The following is a 20,708-nucleotide window of genomic DNA, read 5'->3' on the forward strand; positions in this document are numbered from 1 at the left end:
CTCTTCCCCTGCACATACAGAAAAATATGTGCCTAGGCTTTTCCCTTTTATTTTTAGTTGATCTGGCTAATTCTATTTTGTTGTTGTTGTTGTTGTTGTTGTTGTTGTTGTTGTTGTTGTTGTTTTCCAGATTTCTGGCTAATTCAGATTGACCTTTTCCTTAACCATAGTTTCATTCCCCTCTTCTTCAACTCTCTCAACCACTGTCTCTTTCTTTGGAAGCATCCTGACAGACTTTTACCTCACTATGGGGCTTTCTGCACTGACAGAGTTGTACTGGTTTCTACCTAGGTTCGCCTCAGTGAATCTGCACTGCAACCGAGCTCAACATTGTTTTGTCTCAGTTCCCCCCCCCCCCGCCCAGAACTGCGACATCCTTGTCGCAGTTATGAACTACACTTTTCTGCCAGAACAAGGTCGATACCGCTTTGAAGCTTCGAAGTGCGGATGAATCGAAATGACACCTCATCCGTTCAACCAATCAGGAGCCGCTTTTGAGGCATGCGCAGAACGGGAGAGTGTTGGTGGGCAGAAAGCGCATGTAACTGTAAACTGTAAAAAAAGAACGCTCCCGTTTCCAGTGGTAACACAAGCTCCAATCATGATCGAGGAGCGAGACAGACACCAAGATGATCCCGCCCACTTAGCTCGGTTCCAGGGGGCCAAGTAAGTTGCTGTGTGGACAGCCTGGAATCGCCCTCCACTGAAGGGAACCGAGTCGACCTTAGCTCTCTTCTGTAGTGCGGAAAGCCCCAAAGTGTGTTAATTTCTTTTAGAAGAGTATTTACTGTGGTGAAATCACAAAATAAAATTTCACCTCAGCACTAAGGTGAATAAACGTGATCTGGGTTTTAAGGGCTGGTTAAGTACACACAGCAACCTGCATATGACCACATCTGGGATTGTATAGGGCTGCCAGCAGGACAGTGTGAAAATGCCACTGGGGCAAAATGTGCTAGAAACAGCAACTCCAAAGTGATTTACAATAAACAGATAATAGGCAATGTATTCACAACTGCCTCAATTTGACAGCTGCTCAAAAAGGTGCCAGTAATGTGCACATGAAGCTGCCCTCTACTGGGTCAGACCATTGGTCTGCTCCGACTGGCAGCAGCTCTCCAGGGCCTAGAGGTCTACCACAACACTGCCCTGATCCTTCTAGAATCAATAAAGCCAGGGACTGAATTTGGGCCCTTCTGCACGAAAACAAGATGTGCTACCAGTGAGAGACAGCTCCAAATGGAGGTCACCTTCATAGCAGTACTGCATGCATGCATTTGGCCTTCAATCATGCACATCTTCAACATCTTCATCAACAATTCTGGACTCTCATTCATATTATCAGCTGCAGATCTGAGAGATGTTTTTTAGACAACCATTTAAAAGCAAAAGCCTGAACTATATTTACAAAAGAAGAAGAGATACATTTCCTTCCTTGCTGATCTTCCTAGCAGACAAAAGAGTAAAGATCTAATGGCATGATCCCCTCTATGGACGCATTGTGGGGCATTTTTTGCTTCCCATTTGGAGCAGCACAGTTCTTCATATTGCCTTGGGTCAGTCCTGGCATACAGAAACAGGATACGGTCCAGTCTTTTTTGGATTATATCACTTCATATTTAAAGATCTTTTAAAACTTCTACTAGTTTTAAAACTTCTACTGGTGTAATGGTTAAGAGCAGGTGTACTCTAATCTGGAGGAACTGGGTTTAATTCCCCACTCTGCCACTTGAGGCTTATCTGGGGAATTCAGATTACCTGTGCCAGGGATGTAGGTATAGATTTTTTGTGGGGTGTGGGTGTGGCCACACCTCCCTAAGCCCCCGCCCCCAGTGCTTCTAAAAGCAGCTCTCCAAGGCCAGGGATGGCAGACTCCCCTGCCCCGCCCCCCACCAGCTGGGCTCCCAGCCGGCAGCCGGAAGTCCCTTCTGTCCTCCCAACTGGGCATAGGTATAGCTAGGGAAAATGGAGACCAGTGCGTTTTGCGCAGCCCCCACCCCAATGGGTTGCCGCTGTGATGCTGGAATCCACCCCCAAACAGCATCACTTTCAATGGTATTTAAACTAGGGAATCCAGATTCTCCTTTTAAATCCACCTTAAAGGGAGAATCTGGGGTCCCAAGTTAAAACAACATTGAAAGTGATGCTTTTTGGGGGTGGATTATCCCCCACCCTGAAGCAGCATCATTTTCAATGTTTAAACCGGGGACCTCAGATTCTCCCTTTAAATCCATGCCAAAGGGGGTGGATTTAAAAGGAGAATCTGGGGAAATTTGGGGAGTGCCTGCTGTCACGGGTGCAATTGTGAAGCTAGCAGCACCACACTTTCAGGGTATCTTTAGGAGACTCTCCTGATGATATTACCCAGTTTTGGTGAAGTTTGGTTCAGGGGGTCCAAAGTTATGGACCCTCAAATGTGTAGCCCCCATCTCCTATTAGCTCCCATTGGAAACAATGGGGGATAGGGCACCCTCTTTGGGAGTCCATAACTTTGGACCCCCTGAACCAAACCTCACCAAAACTGGGTCGTATCATCAGGAGAGTCTCCCAACAAATCTGTGAAATTGTGATGCTGCTAGCCTAAAAACTGTGTCCCCTGCAGGTCAAAAACGGAACAAACATTTAAAAATACAACAAAACCACAAACGGGGGCGAAGCTTTGGTCATGTAATGAGGGGGTTTAAACCCGGGAACCCCCCCCCCTTACTTACTTCCTTGACCTGTGCACTCCCACACATGCCAGCTGGGTGATCTTGGGCTAGTCACACCTTTTGGGAGCCCTCTCAGCCCCACCCACCTCACAGGGTGTTTGTTGTGAGGGGGGAAGGGAAAGGAGATTGTAAGCCCCTTTGATTCTCCTACAGAAGAGAAAGGGGGGATATAAATCCACACTCTTCTTCTCTTCTTCTACTATATGTAAGAAGCTAAGACAAACTGAACAGAAACCTAGACTAACACCTTGATCTGTGTTATATAAACTTTCACCATACAGGGAGTTGCTTCTTTTTATTATGGGAGACCGTTCAAACACACTATCCTCTCCGACCTGCATTTTGAAATGGAACAATTCCCAAAGGGCTGTGCCTATGTTGAGGAGACAGGTTAGTTCAGGTCAGAGAACTGTCCTTTGAAACAGAAAAGCAAACGGCCCTGTGATTAATGGAGATTGCCAACTGCTTCTCTCAGTTGAAGATCCAGGAACCAACAGCGCAACAGCCTCTTTGCAGACGGACTCACTTGATGTGTTTTGTGCTCTCAGACTCAACAGCCTCCTTCATCAAATGACTATGAGGATTAGAAGAGTCTACCTCACACTACCTGCTTCTGAAGACAAAGCAATAAAAATTATTGAGACACCTTTATGACGCCTATTATGTATGGAGCGATTCCCTCGAGGCTCTTCACTCTGTAGTGGGGTCTCTTTGAATTTCTCTGTTGACATGTGAGGAAGTGCCCCACTGCCTACAGCCCCCCACTTCCAGGCTGTTCCTGGTTAGTCAATAAGATTGGACTCCCTCCATGGGAACTGAACACCTGATTGGAATCTGCAGGAATAGGTAGCCACAAGCTTCCGCTTTCCTTTCTTCCCTCCCCTTTCTTGCGTTACCTTCTTGGTCTCTTACTCTATGGTCCTTGAGAGATACATCTTGCAGTGTGTGTGTGTGTAATATTTACATCTTAACACAGACATTGTAGTGTCCACCATATAACAGACTGAGTGTACATTTTAAGTCACCTAGAAAAACCCACCTCTTTGTTTTTACCACATCAAAGGTCTCAGTATTTCTGCCAAACTTGTGCAAGGAGCATCATCACTATGGTGACAAAGCATTCCCATGGCCAGGTATAAACCAAAGCAAGAAGTAAATTTATCCTAGGAGTACAAGATGGTAGAAGGGAGGCAACTTACGTATGCTCAGGATGCTCTAATGTGAATTTCAGTCAAACTAGAAAGTGGGCCATGGATATCTCCTGCCCATGTCTTCCTTCCCCCAGTGGGAAGGAATGAGAGGGGAAAATACTAAGAGGGGAAAATACTAAGAACAGCTAGACCCATGTCTCTCGACAGTATCCAGTCCAGCACTGAGTGATGATAGATTTTAAAATGACAATGCCTAATAAATATTTTGCACTTCTTCTTGTGACAGGCTGAAACAGGGGGCCTACGTCATACAAGAATTTCAAAAAATGCTTTGCATTTTTAAAGGTGTGTCTCATTGATTCCTTCAGGCTCCCATAAACATCCGAATATTTCACAACATGCAGAAGTCTGTAGTTAAAATATGAAAAAAAAAACCCTTTTTAGGGTGTGCAGACACTCAGGTGAGAATGTTGGTCACAGGTTAACCAGGTCTCTCCAGTATGGTGTGAACTGAGCACACACTTTGGAGCACACCAACATTCTGCTGAAATTGTGCACTGCAGTGGAGGAGACTCAATGAAGGGATGGCAAGATGACTTGGGGGGGGGGGAATGTCTCTGTCCTATTCTGCTCAACTGATCTCACCGAGAACTCCCTAAGAAGCTTTTGGGGGAACCCCAGGATTTCTAGGGGTTGAAAGATGGACAATCGAATTCTAGTGTTGTGGTTTTGGCTCACAACCCCCTCCCCCACAATGTTGTCATGAAAGGAAACTTAACCACCTACATCTGCATGCGGGCCAGTCACAGCTATGCCATGGATATCACACAAGAGGGTTGGGAGTACACCTCGGTCTTTTCTTGCATAACAGCAAGAATGTGGTGCTCTCAGGTAGGTACGTACATGTTAGCTGTATGTCATTTGCCTTGAGAAAGTCCCCCAACCTCTCCTTATCATTATACTTCACAGGCATAATATTATAGGACAGTCTGTCAAACAGATGATTGGCAGTTTCTCTCTTCCCTCCGATAAAAGTATGCTGCATAGCTGTGCCACCTCCGTACTGTCACACCCACATAGCCGTGTTCAGCTCTTGCAAAGAGCGATAAAGGTCTTGATCCACTCTTCCAGCCTATATTGCTGAACCCAGATTCATTGAAATGCCTTTTCCTGCATTATTGAGCTCATATCAATGAAATTTGTACACTAATTTTGCGGACTGTAAAAGAAAGCAAAATATCAATTGCAAAAATCTCATGGGAAATTGAGCTGTAGCAAAGACTGCTCTTCATCAAGGAATTATGGCTTGTCTGTGAAAGACTCCAAACAACATTGCTCCTCGTTTGTACACAGATACACACATCTGTACTAAGGAGGAATATATAGAGACATCTCCCTCAAAACTGGGCAGATACAATATAACTGCCTGTACAAAGGCCAAATGGAAAACAGGGAGAGTGCTGTGTGGTTTTTGGGCTGTATGTCCACGTTCTAGCAGCATTCTCTCCTGACGTTTTGCCTGCATCTGTGGCTGGCATTTTCAGAGGATCTGATAGAAGATGTCAGCCACAGATGCAGACGATCTGTCAGGAGAGAATGCTGCTAGAACACAGCCATACAGCCAGAAACTACACAGCATCCCAGTGATTCTGGCCGTAAAAGCCTTCAACAATAAACAGGGAGAGTATTTGAAATTAGCCTCAAATTCAGTCAATAGCAATTGTGTAACTCGACTGTTAACAATCTTTATCTGAACTGGCAAGCAAATCAGCACACAGTAGTTTGATTCCCTTTTTGGTGAGATCCCTCCCCCTCCACCCCGGGGTAATTTTAAGAATCCTTGAAGAATTCTTCTTGAAATCATGGGCCATACAGCAGCTCATGTGAATGGCTGCAGTTAAGATGACTGCAATGTTACAGAGAAATCAAAGGACAGGGTGCCATTTTGGATACTGCTTCAGGCCAAAGAATAACAGGTGTAGTTTCAAAACTGCTATCGGCCCAGTTTGCTTTCACCATACTGATCTGCAGTCATGTCCACCGACAGTGATGAAGCCATGCAGCACACAGTGGGGTTACAAATTCTTGTGCAGTTTGGCTGTTTCTCACCGCAAGCCTGCCGGTTCGGCAAGAGGGAGCTCTCCATTACGAAATACATCCCATACCAAAAGAGGGCTTTTAGTGTGAATGAGATCGAGACCATTAGCACAGCAATCCAAGACCAGTTTCATGCCAACAGAGCTACAACGCACGCGATACCTTCAGAATCAAACGGCGCCGATAAACCCTCGTGGTGATTCTCTGTTCTTCTTCTGAGCTCGAGTCACTCTGAATCTCAATGTCACTGTCACTGTCACTCTCACTAAACTCCTGATAAATGCAGGTTTTAGAACATTTTACCAGCTCATTTAAAAGAGAAACATGAATCTGAGCAGGAACAGAGGGGAAAAATGGTTATTTCCAACATTAGTTCATCCCGAGAAATACTGTATGCAGGGGTGTCCAACTCTGGCGCTTCAGATGTTCATGGACTACAATTCCCATCAGCCCAATGGGAATTGTAGTCCATGAACATCTGAAGCACCAGAGTTGGACACCTTTGGTATAGGGAGTCAGTGAAATTTGTGGAAGGTTCTTGGTGGAGTTTGGATTCGCTGCCCTGCCCACAGTTGGGCAAGGATTCTGCACATAATGTTGCACAAAAGCGTATTAAACCAAACAGATCTAGTAAAGACCTCATTGCAAATCATGTTTTACAAATTGGTGGGCAATTTGGAAATGTGTATTCCCCTGCTCTTCCGGTACAAATTCCTCCCTCCTCCCTTCTCTAGTTAGCCTTAACCATGGTTTAGCACTGCTTCTACCAACCACTGCTTGCCAATCAGGAGCCAACTTTGGGAAGGCTTTCCTTTCCCCTTCCCTCTCTGACCCAAACCAGGGTTAATGCCAGTTAACTCTTACGCAGGGTTTGAAAACACACCTTAAACTATGGCTTCAAACTCTGGTTGAGATGGAAACCTGGGCTGGCGTTAATCACAATCTAGGCCAGAGTAGGGAGGAGGAAGAAAAAGGTAATGTACATTGTTATGACTGGCTTCTGATTTGCAAAACACAGATTAGGGCAAACTGATGTTCACTGTACTGGTCCTCAAGATTCTGAAGGAGGACAATGGGAATAAATGTTATAGACATTTGCGAGTGGTAGAGGGGGAGAAGGATGGACGTAAGAAAAGGGCAAGATGAGTAGACCTTATGAACTTCTCCCCTAGCTTGTGAGGGGACCCAAGAGAGGACGGTGATGCAACCACAGATCTTTAAGACCCTGGGCATTCTTAATTGCAGGTCCATGGAGCCTAATGAGAAATGGGACTCCAGGCAAACAGCATTGGGCCAGACAGCTTCCCAAGTGCTACAACTGACCATGTTAGCTTACACCTCCTTCTAGTTGGCCTTGAGCTCAGACTGGCTTCTTCATTCACCAGATCTCAGGTGCACCAGCCCAATTAGGGATTTAAGACTAAGCAGCATGATAGTGAACAAGAACTCTCCCTCGCCCCCAACCCAATCCATGGGCTTCTCTTTAGCAACCTATACTTTCAGCCCTAGTCAGTTCAGAACTGCACCTATATGCTGTTCTTGCTTGTCGGGAATTTTTTATTGATGATATTGTCAACACACAACCCAGGTCTAGATGGGACACTGAGAACTAGTTTGGGATACCACTGATTGGGGTACCAGCTGGTAGAACCTTGTACCACAGATCCCACTTCCTTTATTGTCACCCATGTCTTTGTGTCTCCTTTTTGTGTTAAAAACCCCCACACATACCCACAAACACACAACAGGAGGGATAGATAGTGCCAATCCTAGGAGCCTCCGGTATTTATAATCTGCATGATATAATCTGTATAATTTGAAAAAGAAAAGGCTTTTGGAAAGTTATACTTTGGAATCCACCGAAACAAGAACTGCATAAAAGATAAATAAATTCAAAGTTTATCAGTACTGTGAATATTCTGTGCTTAAGAATTGATTGACACGGACTGCAACTAACAAGCTCAACCATCAGATACCTGTGCATGATACTACTGAATGGAAAGTCATACTCCTTTCTTCAGCCATAATATAAACAATACAATGATAGCTGGAAGAAAAAGTAATTTGTAAGAATTTCTTCAGCTTATGGTGAAAGGAACTGGTACATTTGCCTGCCCTTAGTAACAATGGACCTTTAAAAGCCCCCGATCCTTATATTTGTTTATTTAATTTATTTATTTATTGTTTAGTTTTATATCTTGCCCTATCCCCGCCCTAGGTAGCTGGGGAGGAAACTTTAACCTGCCATTCATGTTTTAACCAATTTGCCAGCTGAAAACTGGCTTAATTATCGCAGCTCTGATATGAACAAGTAAACACATAAAATTACAGGGTTCTTGCATCTTACAAGTCATCAGCGTGGTATAGTGGTTAACAGCTGTAGGCTGTCGTCTGGAGAACTGGGTTTGGTTCCTCACTCTTCCCCACTCCTACGTTCCTGCTGGGTGACCCTGGGCTAGTCACAGTTCTTTAGAACTGTCTCAGCCCCACCTATCTCACAAGGTGTCTGATGTGGGGAGAGGAAGGGAATGGAGTTTGTAAGCTACTTTGAGTCTCCTCACAGGAAAGTAAGACGGGGTATAAATCCAAACTCTTCTTCTCCATCATCAAAATTAAACAGCCATCTGGGATCCATATTTCATATTTCTGAAATTATTTCTGAAAAGATGTGCAATTTTACCTAAGGTCCAGTGACCGGAAACAGATGGAAACTATATTATGCAGTAGCCACAGCATGCGAGAGTCACTGTGTAGATCAGTGGTTCCCAAACTTATTTGGCCTACCGTCCCCTTTCCAGAAAAAATATTACTTAGTGCCCCCTGGAAATTAATTTTTTTAAATTTTAATAGCAATTAAACAGAAAGATATATGTATTAATGTTTCTACCTGTGGCCATCACCACCCCCCTGGATCGCTGCAGCACCCACCAGGGGGCAGTGGCGCCCACTTTGGGAATCACTGGTGTAGATCAGGGGTCCCCAAACTACAGCCCGGGGGCCAAATGTGGCCCTCTGAAGGCATTTATCCGGCCCGCCAGGCATGGCGGTGATGGCTCCATTCATGTGCAGTGGGGGCTCGAGGGAGAGGAGGAACTGGCCCCAATGGCCGTTGATTGCAGTTACATGATGGCACCCCCAAATCTCCATGAATTTTCTGACCCAGAGTTGGAAACCTTACACGTGGCAACTCCTGTTCCTCCCTTCCCTCTCGGCTACTCCATGTGTTGCTCTCAGGCTTTCTGTTCCGCCTCACTCCCATTGGCATCAGCCAGGCTGGCGAATCGCTCGCTGGCTGCTAGGGAGGAAAGAACCCAGGAAGATACCTGATCCTGGGTTAGATGGAATGCTTCATTGGGAAAGTTCTGCTTTTTTTTTTTTAACAGGGGAAGGTATTCCACAGCCTCCCCAACAATATTTGGAGCCCACCCTGTACTTGACATACTTTGGTCACTGTTCTAAAAATAGACCATGACAGAAAGGCTGAAAGGTGAAATCAAACATTTTACAATCATTTGTGCATAGGAATTTGTTCATAGTTTTTTTTAGTCCGGCCCTCCAACAGTCTGAGGGACAGTGAACTGGCCCCCTGTTTTAAAAGTTTGGGGACCCCTGGTATAGATCATCCCTTTTTACACAGTCTATCTCCACTTCAAATGCATCAGATGTCACGGTCTATTGCCGTACAGAAGTACTTCCACTGGCGTCCATAACAGAGGTATCAACTCTTAGGCCCAGATTCATATTTAATGCTGCCCTATGCTTAACTGACTGAAAGTGTGTGTGAATTCCCCACATCTGTCTCACTCTGGCTTGGGTAGCATGCGGGAAACTGCCTAATCTTGTGCAGACTCTGGTTTAGCCAGAACTTTGCGGAAGATGGACGGCTATCACCATAATGCTGAAACTGAACTCTGTGGGAGATCTGCACAGGGGATGTTTTTTTGGGAGGGGGGCAGAAATAAGCGATCCTGCAGCCTTGCCTTGCCCTGCTTTCCAAACCCAAGCATCAGAATTCCATACTGGATCCTATCTGTGCAAGTTCTTGGAAGATGTAATGAAAGGAATGAGGATTTGGCAAGAGGTTATCAGTGCAGTCCTATACAAGGCTATTCCAGTCCATTGATTTCCATGAGCTCAGGATGGAGCCATTTTGCATGGAACTGCACTGTAAATTGTGCTATAGGTTGACAAGGCTGAACAGGTGAGTCCAGAGGGACTGAACTCTCCCATCCAATACAACAAATGCTACTGATACCTTCTGTTCAGACGCTGCTGCTCCTTCCCCTTCCTGGGCTTTCGGTCTTGGCTTGCTGTCTTCGGACGTGTTCCAGCTCATCTTTTTCACGCTGACAGGCACAGAGGTTTTAGATGCATCAACTGCTGGCTTGCTAGCCTCTTGCAAAGATTTCTGATGCGATGTTAAGGGTACCGTTTGCTCTGCGGTACGGACAGAACTTAGTGTTTTTGGTTTCACAGTTTCCTTGTCGCTCTGCTTTCCTAGACCGTTTGCAGACTCCTGAGCAAAAGGCTTAGTCTTTGCCTCCGTTGCTGAGTGGGAGTAGTTGCCGTTGGCTTCCAGTTTTCCAGCTTCTCCTTTGAGATATGAGGTAATAGAGTCTCTACATTGGTCAGGCCTGGAAAAGATAAAGAGGGGTCACTGCATCCGTCATTAGTGAACAGCACTATGGGAAATTTGGAGGGGGAAAAATGGTGAATGAAACAGAACAAAAATCTTGGTAACAGATTTTTGGGGGCAGCCCAAATTTGGGGACAGCCAGATAGCATGCAATGCAGTATCTCTGGATGAAGGCACCCATTTTAAGTCACCTCAGGAGATGCATCAAGTCAGGGCCGAGGTAAGTATTGCAATAAGGAGATATGCATAGTGTCAGAAACAAAAAAAAAGGCCCTGTGTATCAGGCCAAAGGATCAGGCCTAGTTCAGTTTCTTATTTCCAAACAGTAGCAAGTCAAATATCTCCAGGAAGTGAACATGAAGATAACAGATCTCCTTTCCCCACAAGAACTGGTATTCCGAGATATGTCTATGAACCTCAATCCATCCATCGTAATCATTAGAGATCCAATCCTTCATGAATCTCTCTAATCCTCTTTTTAAGATCACCCAAGCAAGTGGACTTCCCAGTTTTACAGTGCCAGTTTTACAGTGCCAGGTTTTTTCCCACTGAGTGGTTGCTGGGTAATCTGCACTATGAACAATGTGCATCAGCTCACGTTATGCGTGGTAAAGGATGAGATCTTTATAAAATGGAAAGATGGTCATCCATACTGATAATTGGCAGCTGGTGATAGAATGGGGAAGGTATGACCTGGTAGAGTTACATGATTAGGGCATTCTTTTCCTGCTTTTTTAACCATTGTTTTTAGGTTTCACAAGTGTTGTTGATGTACTGTCAAAGGCTGATGTACTTTAAAAGACTCAAAAAGGTTTTTTCCCCCTTAAAAAATAAATTAGTATGTTGGTGTTTGAAATCTTCTGAGAAACTCTACCCTGATGTTTCTGAAATGATGCTTCATTGGGGACGATGAAGGGAACAGGTACGATGCAAATGTGACTGTAATGTGCAGGTAGGTGCAGGTTAAGTCATTTAAACAATTTTCCTTCCATGGTGATGATGTGGTTGTGAGCACAATGAAAGCTTTGTGACTCATAAAGATATGTAGAGGAGGTAGGTGGATGATTTAAATGATGTACAACATGAGTTTGTTTTCACTTACCATTCAGCCTCTGCAACAGCAAATAAAGAACCAGGAAACAGCGACACAATGCTGCAGCAATGGGAGGGGGGGGGGGGCTGGGAAGTCTAATGTCTCCACTCCATAGTGAAAGAATAACTAGAGGAGGCCTCCAACAAGAGTACTGGAAATCGGGCCACGGTCAGATGTGTTGCTTGCTTCCTAATTGTGTGGCAAACCGCTGCAACGTTCCCCGTATTCTCCCCAAATAATCTCACTGTTTGCATCCATCCAGCTGTTTGTATCTCCCCAGTGTGTGCATACCTTTGCACTTAGGCAGAATTTCACTGGCTTTTTAGTTGCCCATTCATGTAGATAGAAGAGAACTTTTTGGAGTTCCCTGCCCACCTTGCCTCCAGATGATTCATGAGTAAATTAAATTGTACTGGTTAGTGTAAATTAATGAGTAAATTAAATAGCACTCATCTGTTGTGAATTAGTACTGATTTGGTGTTGTCCAATGGCTAAGAGAATTATGCTGCGTCAGCAGAGACTGCAGATAGTACCATAGTTGCTATAATATGGGCTACTCGCTTGTCTGTATGAAAGGCCAGAGTCAGAAAGTTAGCAAGGAAAACCTGCCAATTTATACCACACAGTGGAAATCCAGTGTGGCATTCACGTTTGTCATTCTTCTGGTGGACCCTGCAGCGATTATGGGCTGCATTGGGACATGGAGGCATCCGGCTTCCCCACAAGAAAGGCCCAGCCTTCTCCTTTGCAGGTGGTTTGTCTTTGGCACAAAGAAAGATAGCGGCTGTGAGTCATATCAGATGTCAATGCATGTAGCCTTTCCTGTTCCTTGGCCTTTTGGGTAGTGCCCTCTTCCCAAGGACAGAAATGCACTGAAAACTCAGCAGTGGAAAAGAGATCTTGCTAAGAGTGCTGTTTTTTTGTAGATCAGCGCTCACAAGCAGCAGGGCCTTTCCTGGGATGGCTTTCCTCACATCTTTATGAAAGAGGTGAAAACACTTTTAGTCCCTTCAGGCTTTGTATGGCCTGGGTGTTTTTGGACCACTGGCTTCATTCCTATTTTGTTTTATCATAAGATTTTTAAATGTTGAAGCTCCTTAGGATTTCAGGGACAAATTATAAACTGACTCTGGCAACATCTGCCAAAATGCGATCCATAGATATCATAAATGAACACACAAATAAATAAAGTTTTGATTGCTAAACATTTATATAAATATTCATTATACCACACTGTGCAACTTCCCTTGAATTCAACTGAGAAGGAGGGACTATAAATAACGTAAATGAATAAATTTATATTTCTCTTTTGAACAGAAACCACCAGCTTGAAAACATCATCATTATTCTACAACCCAGGCCCCTTCACTAAATGTATTATTATTATAATGTCTGCTTAAGCATTTTCCTACCTGTTATCCAGCCGATCCCGCAATTCACCGCTTGTTTTGCATCCCGGAGTTGGTTGTTCCATGTTGACATTGGAGGCTTCGCTCTGCCAACCTGTAATTGAAGACATTTCCTGTTCTGCCTGCTGAACATACTTAAGAATAGACCACACTTTTTCTTCCGTCATCTCCTCAGACTCAGCTAACTCTTCAAGGCGAATATCTTCAAACAGAGATTTAAGCTTTTCTTCCGTCATCTCCTCATCAGTACCAGACTTTTCTCTCTCATGTTGTTCAGTTCTCATTAAGGTTGGACTAGCCTCTTTGCTTAGTGTTTGTTTTGATTTCCCGGCAGGACTACCAAGGTACCTAGGGCAGGTCTTAAGGTCCATTCCTTCCAACTGGATCTGGCCTACGTCTTTAGATGTTCCTCCTCTAGGCACTGAATAATCATGCTTGCATTCTTCCAGTGATGTGTCTTCTTCTGTCACTACTGGAGGTCCTGCGGCTGTATCATCTATATATCCCTGCGAAGTTACTAACACGTCACTCAGCCTACTGGGAGTTCTAAGGGGTGACTCTATGCTAGAGAAATCGCTAAAGAAATCATCTTGATGGGAAGGGGTGGGTGGCACGAAGCGCAACCCAGTGGGAGTCTCCAGTTCCACTTGAATGGTAGGATAACCTGGGGAAAACAGCACATTTGGACTGATTGCAATGCATCATGGAGCAACACAAAAGCAAGCATGCGGAATGGCTGATTAATTGTATAAAGCAAGAGAAATGCATGAGATGATCGCCATTTAATCACGAATGTGATAATGGATGTAATGTCCTCAAAGAATGCAACAAAACTTAATGAGATTGTGATCACAATCTGTTTTTGAGATGAATAGCTTGCTGCATACATTACTGAAAGTTTTTAGTTATTTCCAGACATTTTTACGATGCCATAGCTACAGAATGTTCCCCTACCAGCAAATGCATTGAATCTGGGTTGGTGCTAGCTGTCCTTGTATATCAATGATGTCCAGCTTACATTTCTTCCCTTATTTTGATTGATACACTTTGTATAAATGTCATGCACAGAAGTGCATTATATTCCTTGACTGCCAAATTTCTCATAGGCCTCTTTAAATGGCCTTTTGCATATTACACTTGCCAAATGTCATTACTGATGTGACATTCAGAGATACTTCAGTTTAATCACTATACCATGAAAGTGTCGCATTATAAAAAAAAATTAAAAGCCATCTCAACAAGGACAGAAAAGTATAGCATTAACACAACAGAGCAAAAATTCTATAAGGGCATCAGCTACAAACTACAGTTCAGGAGGAGGGATCTAAATATAAATTTCAGGAACAGTAAAGCTATATAGATGGGAGGAGTGTAATGAATAAGGAGATCTTGGTGATCTTGGACTCTGAGGCGATCTTGGTGACATGGGTACAATCAGAAACACTGATCAAAATAAAGAGAGAAAAGAAAAGATAAGCAATGGAAAACTTGAGGACAATCACTCTCTTAAACAGGGATGGCCAACTGCAAACCTGTGGTCCTGGTCAGGTCTTGGGACATTGTATATGGCCCCACAAAATTTACATGCATTTTAATGGTACTGTTATCACCTGCACATTCTCAAACTGCAAAGGATGTCCCCTGAGGGGATCTTTCAAGAAGTACCATGGTGCGGTAGTTAAGAGTGGCAAACTCTAATTGAGAGAACTGGATTTGATTCCCAACTCCACCACATGAGTGGTAGACTCTAATCTGATGAACTGGATTTGTTTCCCCGCTTCTACACATAAAGTATCCTGGGTGACGCTGAGATAGTCACAGCTCTCTCCAAACTCTCTCAGCCCCATGTATGCCAACAGGTGTCTGATGTGGGGAGAGGAAGGCAAAGGAGTTGCAAGCAGCTCTGAGACTCCTTACAGGAGAAGAAAGCAGGGTATACATCCAAACTCCTCTTCTACTGTTATTCTTCTTTCTTTAGCCCTCCAATCAATTACCCCAAACTATTCAAGCAAGTTTGGTCCATAAGCTCTTATTCTAAGTGATGCCACCTTTGTTCTGGACTCAACCATTTGAGATGGAGCCATATTGTACGCTGAAATACTTCAGGCACCTTTGCTAGTGCCAGAAGAATGTTAGAAATACAGAAGTTGGCCATTCTTGCTCTAGTGGTCAAACGTAGCACTGAGAAATCAAAATGACAGTGGACTGTGACTTATACACACATGTAGACATTAGTCTGAATGGCTAGCATGGGATGGGGTGGAAGACTTCAGTGTGAACAGGCTGGGAAATACCAGGAGATTTTGGGGGAAGACAGCATTTGGGGAGGAGAGAGACGTCAATGAGGTATGCAGCTGCAGAGTCCATCTTCCAAAGCAGCCATTTTCTACAGGTGAACAGATCTCTGTCACCTGGAGATCAGTCATAATAGAGGGAGATTTCCAGCCACCGCCGGAGGCTGGCGACTTTAGGTGTGAGGTTGCGTTGCCTAGCAAGGAATGTGCCGCTTTTCTGAATCAACTGAGAGAAAGTTAAAATTCAGTCTGGTCTTGGCAAGGACAAGCAGCTGAAGGAAGATTCAGAGGAGACGAAGGACAGAAAGGAACACAGAGAAGCAGAGAATCCTTTCTCGTGATCAAAAGGCACAGAGCCATTTTAAGAGGAAATTTCTTAAAATGCCCTCAGAATTTGTTGCAACTTTGCAAATGAATTAAGCTCACGATGTTTGGCACAGCTAGAAGATCCTCACAAAAGCTAGCAAAAAAGGATAGATATTAGAATAACACAAAAAAACCCAAACGAGATTAAAAAATCCCTTGTCCAGTGTTAAGAATAATATAGATTTGTAAAAAGTCAGTGCATTAAGAAAGAAGCCTACAGACATATCTTGAAAGTCAGCATCAATTTTTATAACGCAAAACTGGTACAGCTTCACTTCTATATCTGTTTGCAAAAGAAAAGCTTTGCCGATGAAAAAATAAAAAGAAACATAATGGGTTGAAACCCAGTGCACATCTGTTCATTGACAGGAATATTTGAGTTTCATCACCACAAATGGGTAATTTTTGAACACAAAGTAACCAGCTGTCACAACTGCATCAAAGGGGCTTGGTTGATAATATTTTTATCTTGACATAACTCAACAGAAGTCACTTTAAGAGCTCAATAATACACATCGAAGTTTTATCTTGGAAGGAAAATAGATTTAATAATAAAAATAAATTTAATCTCTTGTGCTTCCCTTTATTAAATCAAAGGAAAAGACCCTTCAATGTGACCAAAGGACAATAAGGTAAAATAATTGGAATATATGCAAAACATGGTTACCATCAACAGGATCATGGAAAACATTGTTTTCCTCTGCAAAGCTTCTGGTGCCTGAAATGTTTCCATAATCAAATATTGGTCCTTCCAACAGAGTTACAATGTCAATGCGGTTGATTTTTGTCAGTACAGAGGTTAAGGCATCAGCTGAGGGGGAAACAACAAAAACAACGGTCATTTTGTAACTGCATTGGCGTTCGAGTAGTGTTGACAAACAGTAAATATGCCAAAGGTGAAGGGGAGACATCTGCAAATGCACCACAGACAGTCATCGGAGAGCAACAGGTCGTCTCTGGTCCCCAGTGCATGTCGAACACGTGCTCCCAAACATTTAGAAATGTTGTGGTGTGTTTTCCGGGCTGTGTGGCTGTGGTCTGGTAGATCTTGTTCCTAATGTTTTGCCTGCATGTGTGGCTGACATCTTCAGAGATGTATCACGGAGAGAAGTCTGTTACACACAGAGAGAAGTCTGTTCTCTCTGTGATACACCTCTGAAGATGCCAGCCACAGATGCAGGCGAAACGTTAGGAACAAGCCCTGTGCGCTCTCTCTTCTTTCCCTGTAAACTATGTGGTCCCTATAACATTGATGGGACCTGCTGTTTCCCCCTCTGGAAGGGTTTAGTATCGGACGCTACTTACTGTATATTTAAACGCTGTATTTTAATGGGGTTTTAGTTATGTTAATGATAGAGTTTATATTTCTAAATATTTATATTTGTATTCTGATTATGTTTTAATTGTGCTCTGTTATATTTCTTGTGTTGTGCACCGCCCTGAGCCCTTCGGTGGAGGGCGGTATATAAAACAAACAAACAAACAAACAAACAAACAAACAAACAACAACAACAACAATAATAATACCAGACCACAGCAACACAGCCCAGAAAACCCACCAGAACCAGTTGAATCTGGCCGTGAAATCCTTCGACAATACATTTAGAAATGTGTTCACCCTTTGCATTTGTCACAGCAAATACATAGTGATGCAAAAACCATAAGTTTGCTGACAGGCTATCTAAAATGGCAGACAGAATACAAAAGCATAAGAGCGACCATGTTGGATCAGCATTTAATCCAGCACTGTGTTTTATAAAGTGGCCAAGCAGATGCCTCTGGAAGGCTTGCAAACAGGGCACAAAGATCCAAACCCACCCCTTTTGTTCCCTCCCAAGCACTGGTATTCAGAAGGTTAGTCTGTCTGAATATGGAAATTTTATTTCATAGTTGTGGATGAAGGTGCTTGATCAGACCTGGGCATTATACGGCCCGCGGGCCACATCCGGCCCGCCGGATGACCCTGACTGGCCCCCCTGCCTTTTGGCCTGGCCCTCCATAATATTTTCTGTTTCTTATGCGGCCCAATGGAAAAAATAATTGCCCACCCCTGTGCTTGATGGTACACTGAAAGATCACTCCAGGAAGGAATATAAGGATTTCTTCTGGTTGAGGATCTACCACCTTCATTTTACTAATTAAAAAAAATAAACAAACCTGGAGATATATATGTATATCTGCTATGCTGTATCTGCAGTAGGATTTTGCATCATACACTGTGGATATCAGCCATATAAAATCTGCATCTACCCCTCACAAGCTTCCAGGGCTTCCAATACCTGCCCTTACACCTTCCTTTCTATCCAAAGATTTTGAACATGAAGGACACATAAAAAGATCCTCTGCAGCCCTTCGCACTGCCCAGCGTAGGATAATAAACTATATAGGAAAGGATAAGTTCCCTGCCCCTTTTTCTCAGTGTAGCAGGAACTGGAATAGTACAGAAGGGTTGGGAAAGAGAGAGAACATATTCAGATTAGGGGTGCAGCTTAATAAAATGGCCCCAGGTCTTGCCTCAGACACTGTGCCCCTCCCACAATTTGGACCTGAACTCTCTGGCCTAAAGCTTGGGTGTGGTGGTGGAACCAACAGTATAAAGCTAGAGGTGCAACAACACCTATGCTCAGTCTAAGCCTGGCTGAGGCCTGTAATGGCCTGTACATGAAGTCAGTGTCACTTAACAATGTTACGATGGGACTGTGGTGATTCTTAGCAGTACAGCATCTCTTCTGCACACAGAAGGTCCAAAGTTCAATCCCTAGCATCTACAGTTAAAAGGATCAGGTAGCAGGTGATACAAAAGACCTCCACCCTGGAGAGCTGCTGCCAGTCAGAGTGGACAGTGTTGACCTTGACAGACCAATGGCTTGACTCAGTATAAGGCTGCTTCATGCATTCATATGTGGTCCTGCAGCTCTCACGTGATAACCATGCCTGTATGCCACAGTCCACAAACTTTACCAATGTAAAAAATTCTGAATTATCATCCCTTGCCCCTCAATGATGTGGCTGGCCTCAACTCGAGCCAGGGCCTTTACGGCTCTGGCCCCTGCCTGGTGGAACACTCTTCCATCAGCTGTTCGGGCCCTGTGGGACCTTGGTGAGTTCTGCAGGGCCTGCAAAACAGAGTTGTTCCACTGGGCCTTTGAGGAGGCCGGCCGTGGATTGCCTGCCTCCTCTTGATGCCCCTGCTTTGTATTTGCACGATCTACAGCATTGCCGGTACTGCAGTCCGTCATCTTCGGCACTGCTGGCCCCCTCCCAGCCTTTGGATTGGGTGCCATAAATATAAATAATCAATGTATTTTTAATTCCATTTTATGTAGATGCTGCTATGGAAATTTAAGGGTTTTAATGTTAATGTTTATATTTGTTTTATCAGCCTTGTTTATGGGCCCTGTACACTGCTCAGAGCCCTCTGGGGGTTGAGCGGTTAATGAAGTAATCGTAATAATCGTAATAATCGTAATAATCGTAATAATAATAATAATAATAATAATAATAATAATAATAATAATAATAATACGAATACTACGCCGAACTTCATAGGCCTCTGGGTGAAGCTCGAATTGTAATGAACAACCAGCTAAAGATCTGGCAGCTGTGAAATCTACAATAATAATAATAATAATAAAAAAACACAAAGTCATTAAACTTACTTGTAGCATTTTTCCCATCTCTAATAACCCATTTCTTCAACAACATGAAGCTCTGAGCAATTAAAGAATTTGGGTTTTCCACACGGATCTGATTAATCTCGTCAACAGAAAAATTCAGTTCTCTTGCCAATTCTGAAGTATAGGAAGGGGACATGGCAGGGAAAGAAAGATAAATCACATCAGTATTAGGTTGGACAAGCTGTTCAGTAGGTTTTCCATAACAAACATATTTGACATATAACAGTAATGAAGTACTAGCTTGGAGTATTGCTATTAGAATTTCAAGTCCTACAAGCTTCTAGGAGAAAAGTCACAGGGAGGGACAATGGAAAATTTACACATTCCTTTGTGAGCTACAAGCCGGAATTTTGGGCTGGATCCTTCCTTGGCCACCTCTATAAACAATTTTTATATGCACTGATATTGCTTTCTTATATGCACTGACTCAATGACGTAGGTATAGATTTTTTAGGGGGGGGGGTTCGGGGGCAAGGCCATACCCCCACCTGCCCCTGGGGGCATGGCCACACCTCCCCAAGCCCCGCCCCTGGCCTCAGTGCTTATAAAAGCAGCTCTCCAAAACACCCGTTACTTGCATGTGGTAAACATTGGGTCCAAGCTGCAGTTGTGTGTGTGTAAAGTGCTGTCAAGTTGCAGCTGACTTATGGTGAACCCAAAGACGGGTTTCCAAGGCAAGTGATTAAGCAGAGGTGGTTTGCCAAACCCTTCCTAGGCAAAGTCTTCCTTGGTGGTCTCCCATCCAAGTACTGACCCTGCTTAGCTTCAAAAGATTTGATGAGGTCAGGCTATACAATACTGTTCCAGATCCCAGATGACCAATTATCAGTTGACAAAACTGTGAACACAAACAATTCAGACTGAGTGCAGGACTGACTGTACGGTACTGATGACCCATTTACAGCCACGAAGCTCTCTGGGTAATACTGGACCAGTCATACTGTCTCATTCTAACCTGCCATGGAAGACTGTTGTGGGGCTAGAATGGTAATTCCTTGGCTGAACGAGAAACTGGATAAAAATTTGATGGACAAGAACAGTACATTTATGCCTATGGAACTGCTTAAGTCTTAGGATACAACATGCTTTGTGGACCCCTCCCCACAGCCGGGAGTCAAAGGTGTTCATTGCTTCCTACATCATCACTACATCATCAAAGCTTACCCGTCCAGCTAAGTCCCAGATGATCGGCCACAATTGCCATCCTTATATCTGTCCGTTCACATGGACTCTGTGGACCTGTGATTTTACAATTCCTCGATTAAAAATGGTGC

At 43.8% G+C, this 20,708-nt stretch overlaps 1 protein-coding gene across 20 annotated transcripts in view; it reads right to left on the reverse strand.

Moving 5' to 3' along the window:
• Positions 1-20,708, reverse strand: part of ANK3 (ankyrin 3) — a 129,753-nt gene that overhangs the window by 7,594 nt on the left and 101,451 nt on the right. For 18 of the 20 annotated variants that reach the window (XM_048505111.1, XM_048505109.1, XM_048505107.1 and 15 more), the window contains 6 exons: positions 20,599-20,673; positions 19,417-19,548; positions 16,425-16,568; positions 13,101-13,191; positions 10,215-10,593; positions 6,122-6,232 (listed from right to left, as the gene is read on the reverse strand). In XM_048505111.1, the coding sequence (XP_048361068.1) occupies positions 6,122-6,232; positions 10,215-10,593; positions 13,101-13,191; positions 16,425-16,568; positions 19,417-19,548; positions 20,599-20,673 (932 nt within the window). The remainder of the gene's footprint in view (positions 1-6,121; positions 6,233-10,214; positions 10,594-13,100; positions 13,192-16,424; positions 16,569-19,416; positions 19,549-20,598; positions 20,674-20,708) is intronic. The other 2 variants (XM_048505112.1, XM_048505102.1) reach the window with 1 other exon arrangement.

This window comes from Sphaerodactylus townsendi, linkage group LG08 (genome assembly GCF_021028975.2).
Source record: "Sphaerodactylus townsendi isolate TG3544 linkage group LG08, MPM_Stown_v2.3, whole genome shotgun sequence".
Taxonomy (NCBI): Eukaryota; Metazoa; Chordata; class Lepidosauria; order Squamata; family Sphaerodactylidae; genus Sphaerodactylus; species Sphaerodactylus townsendi.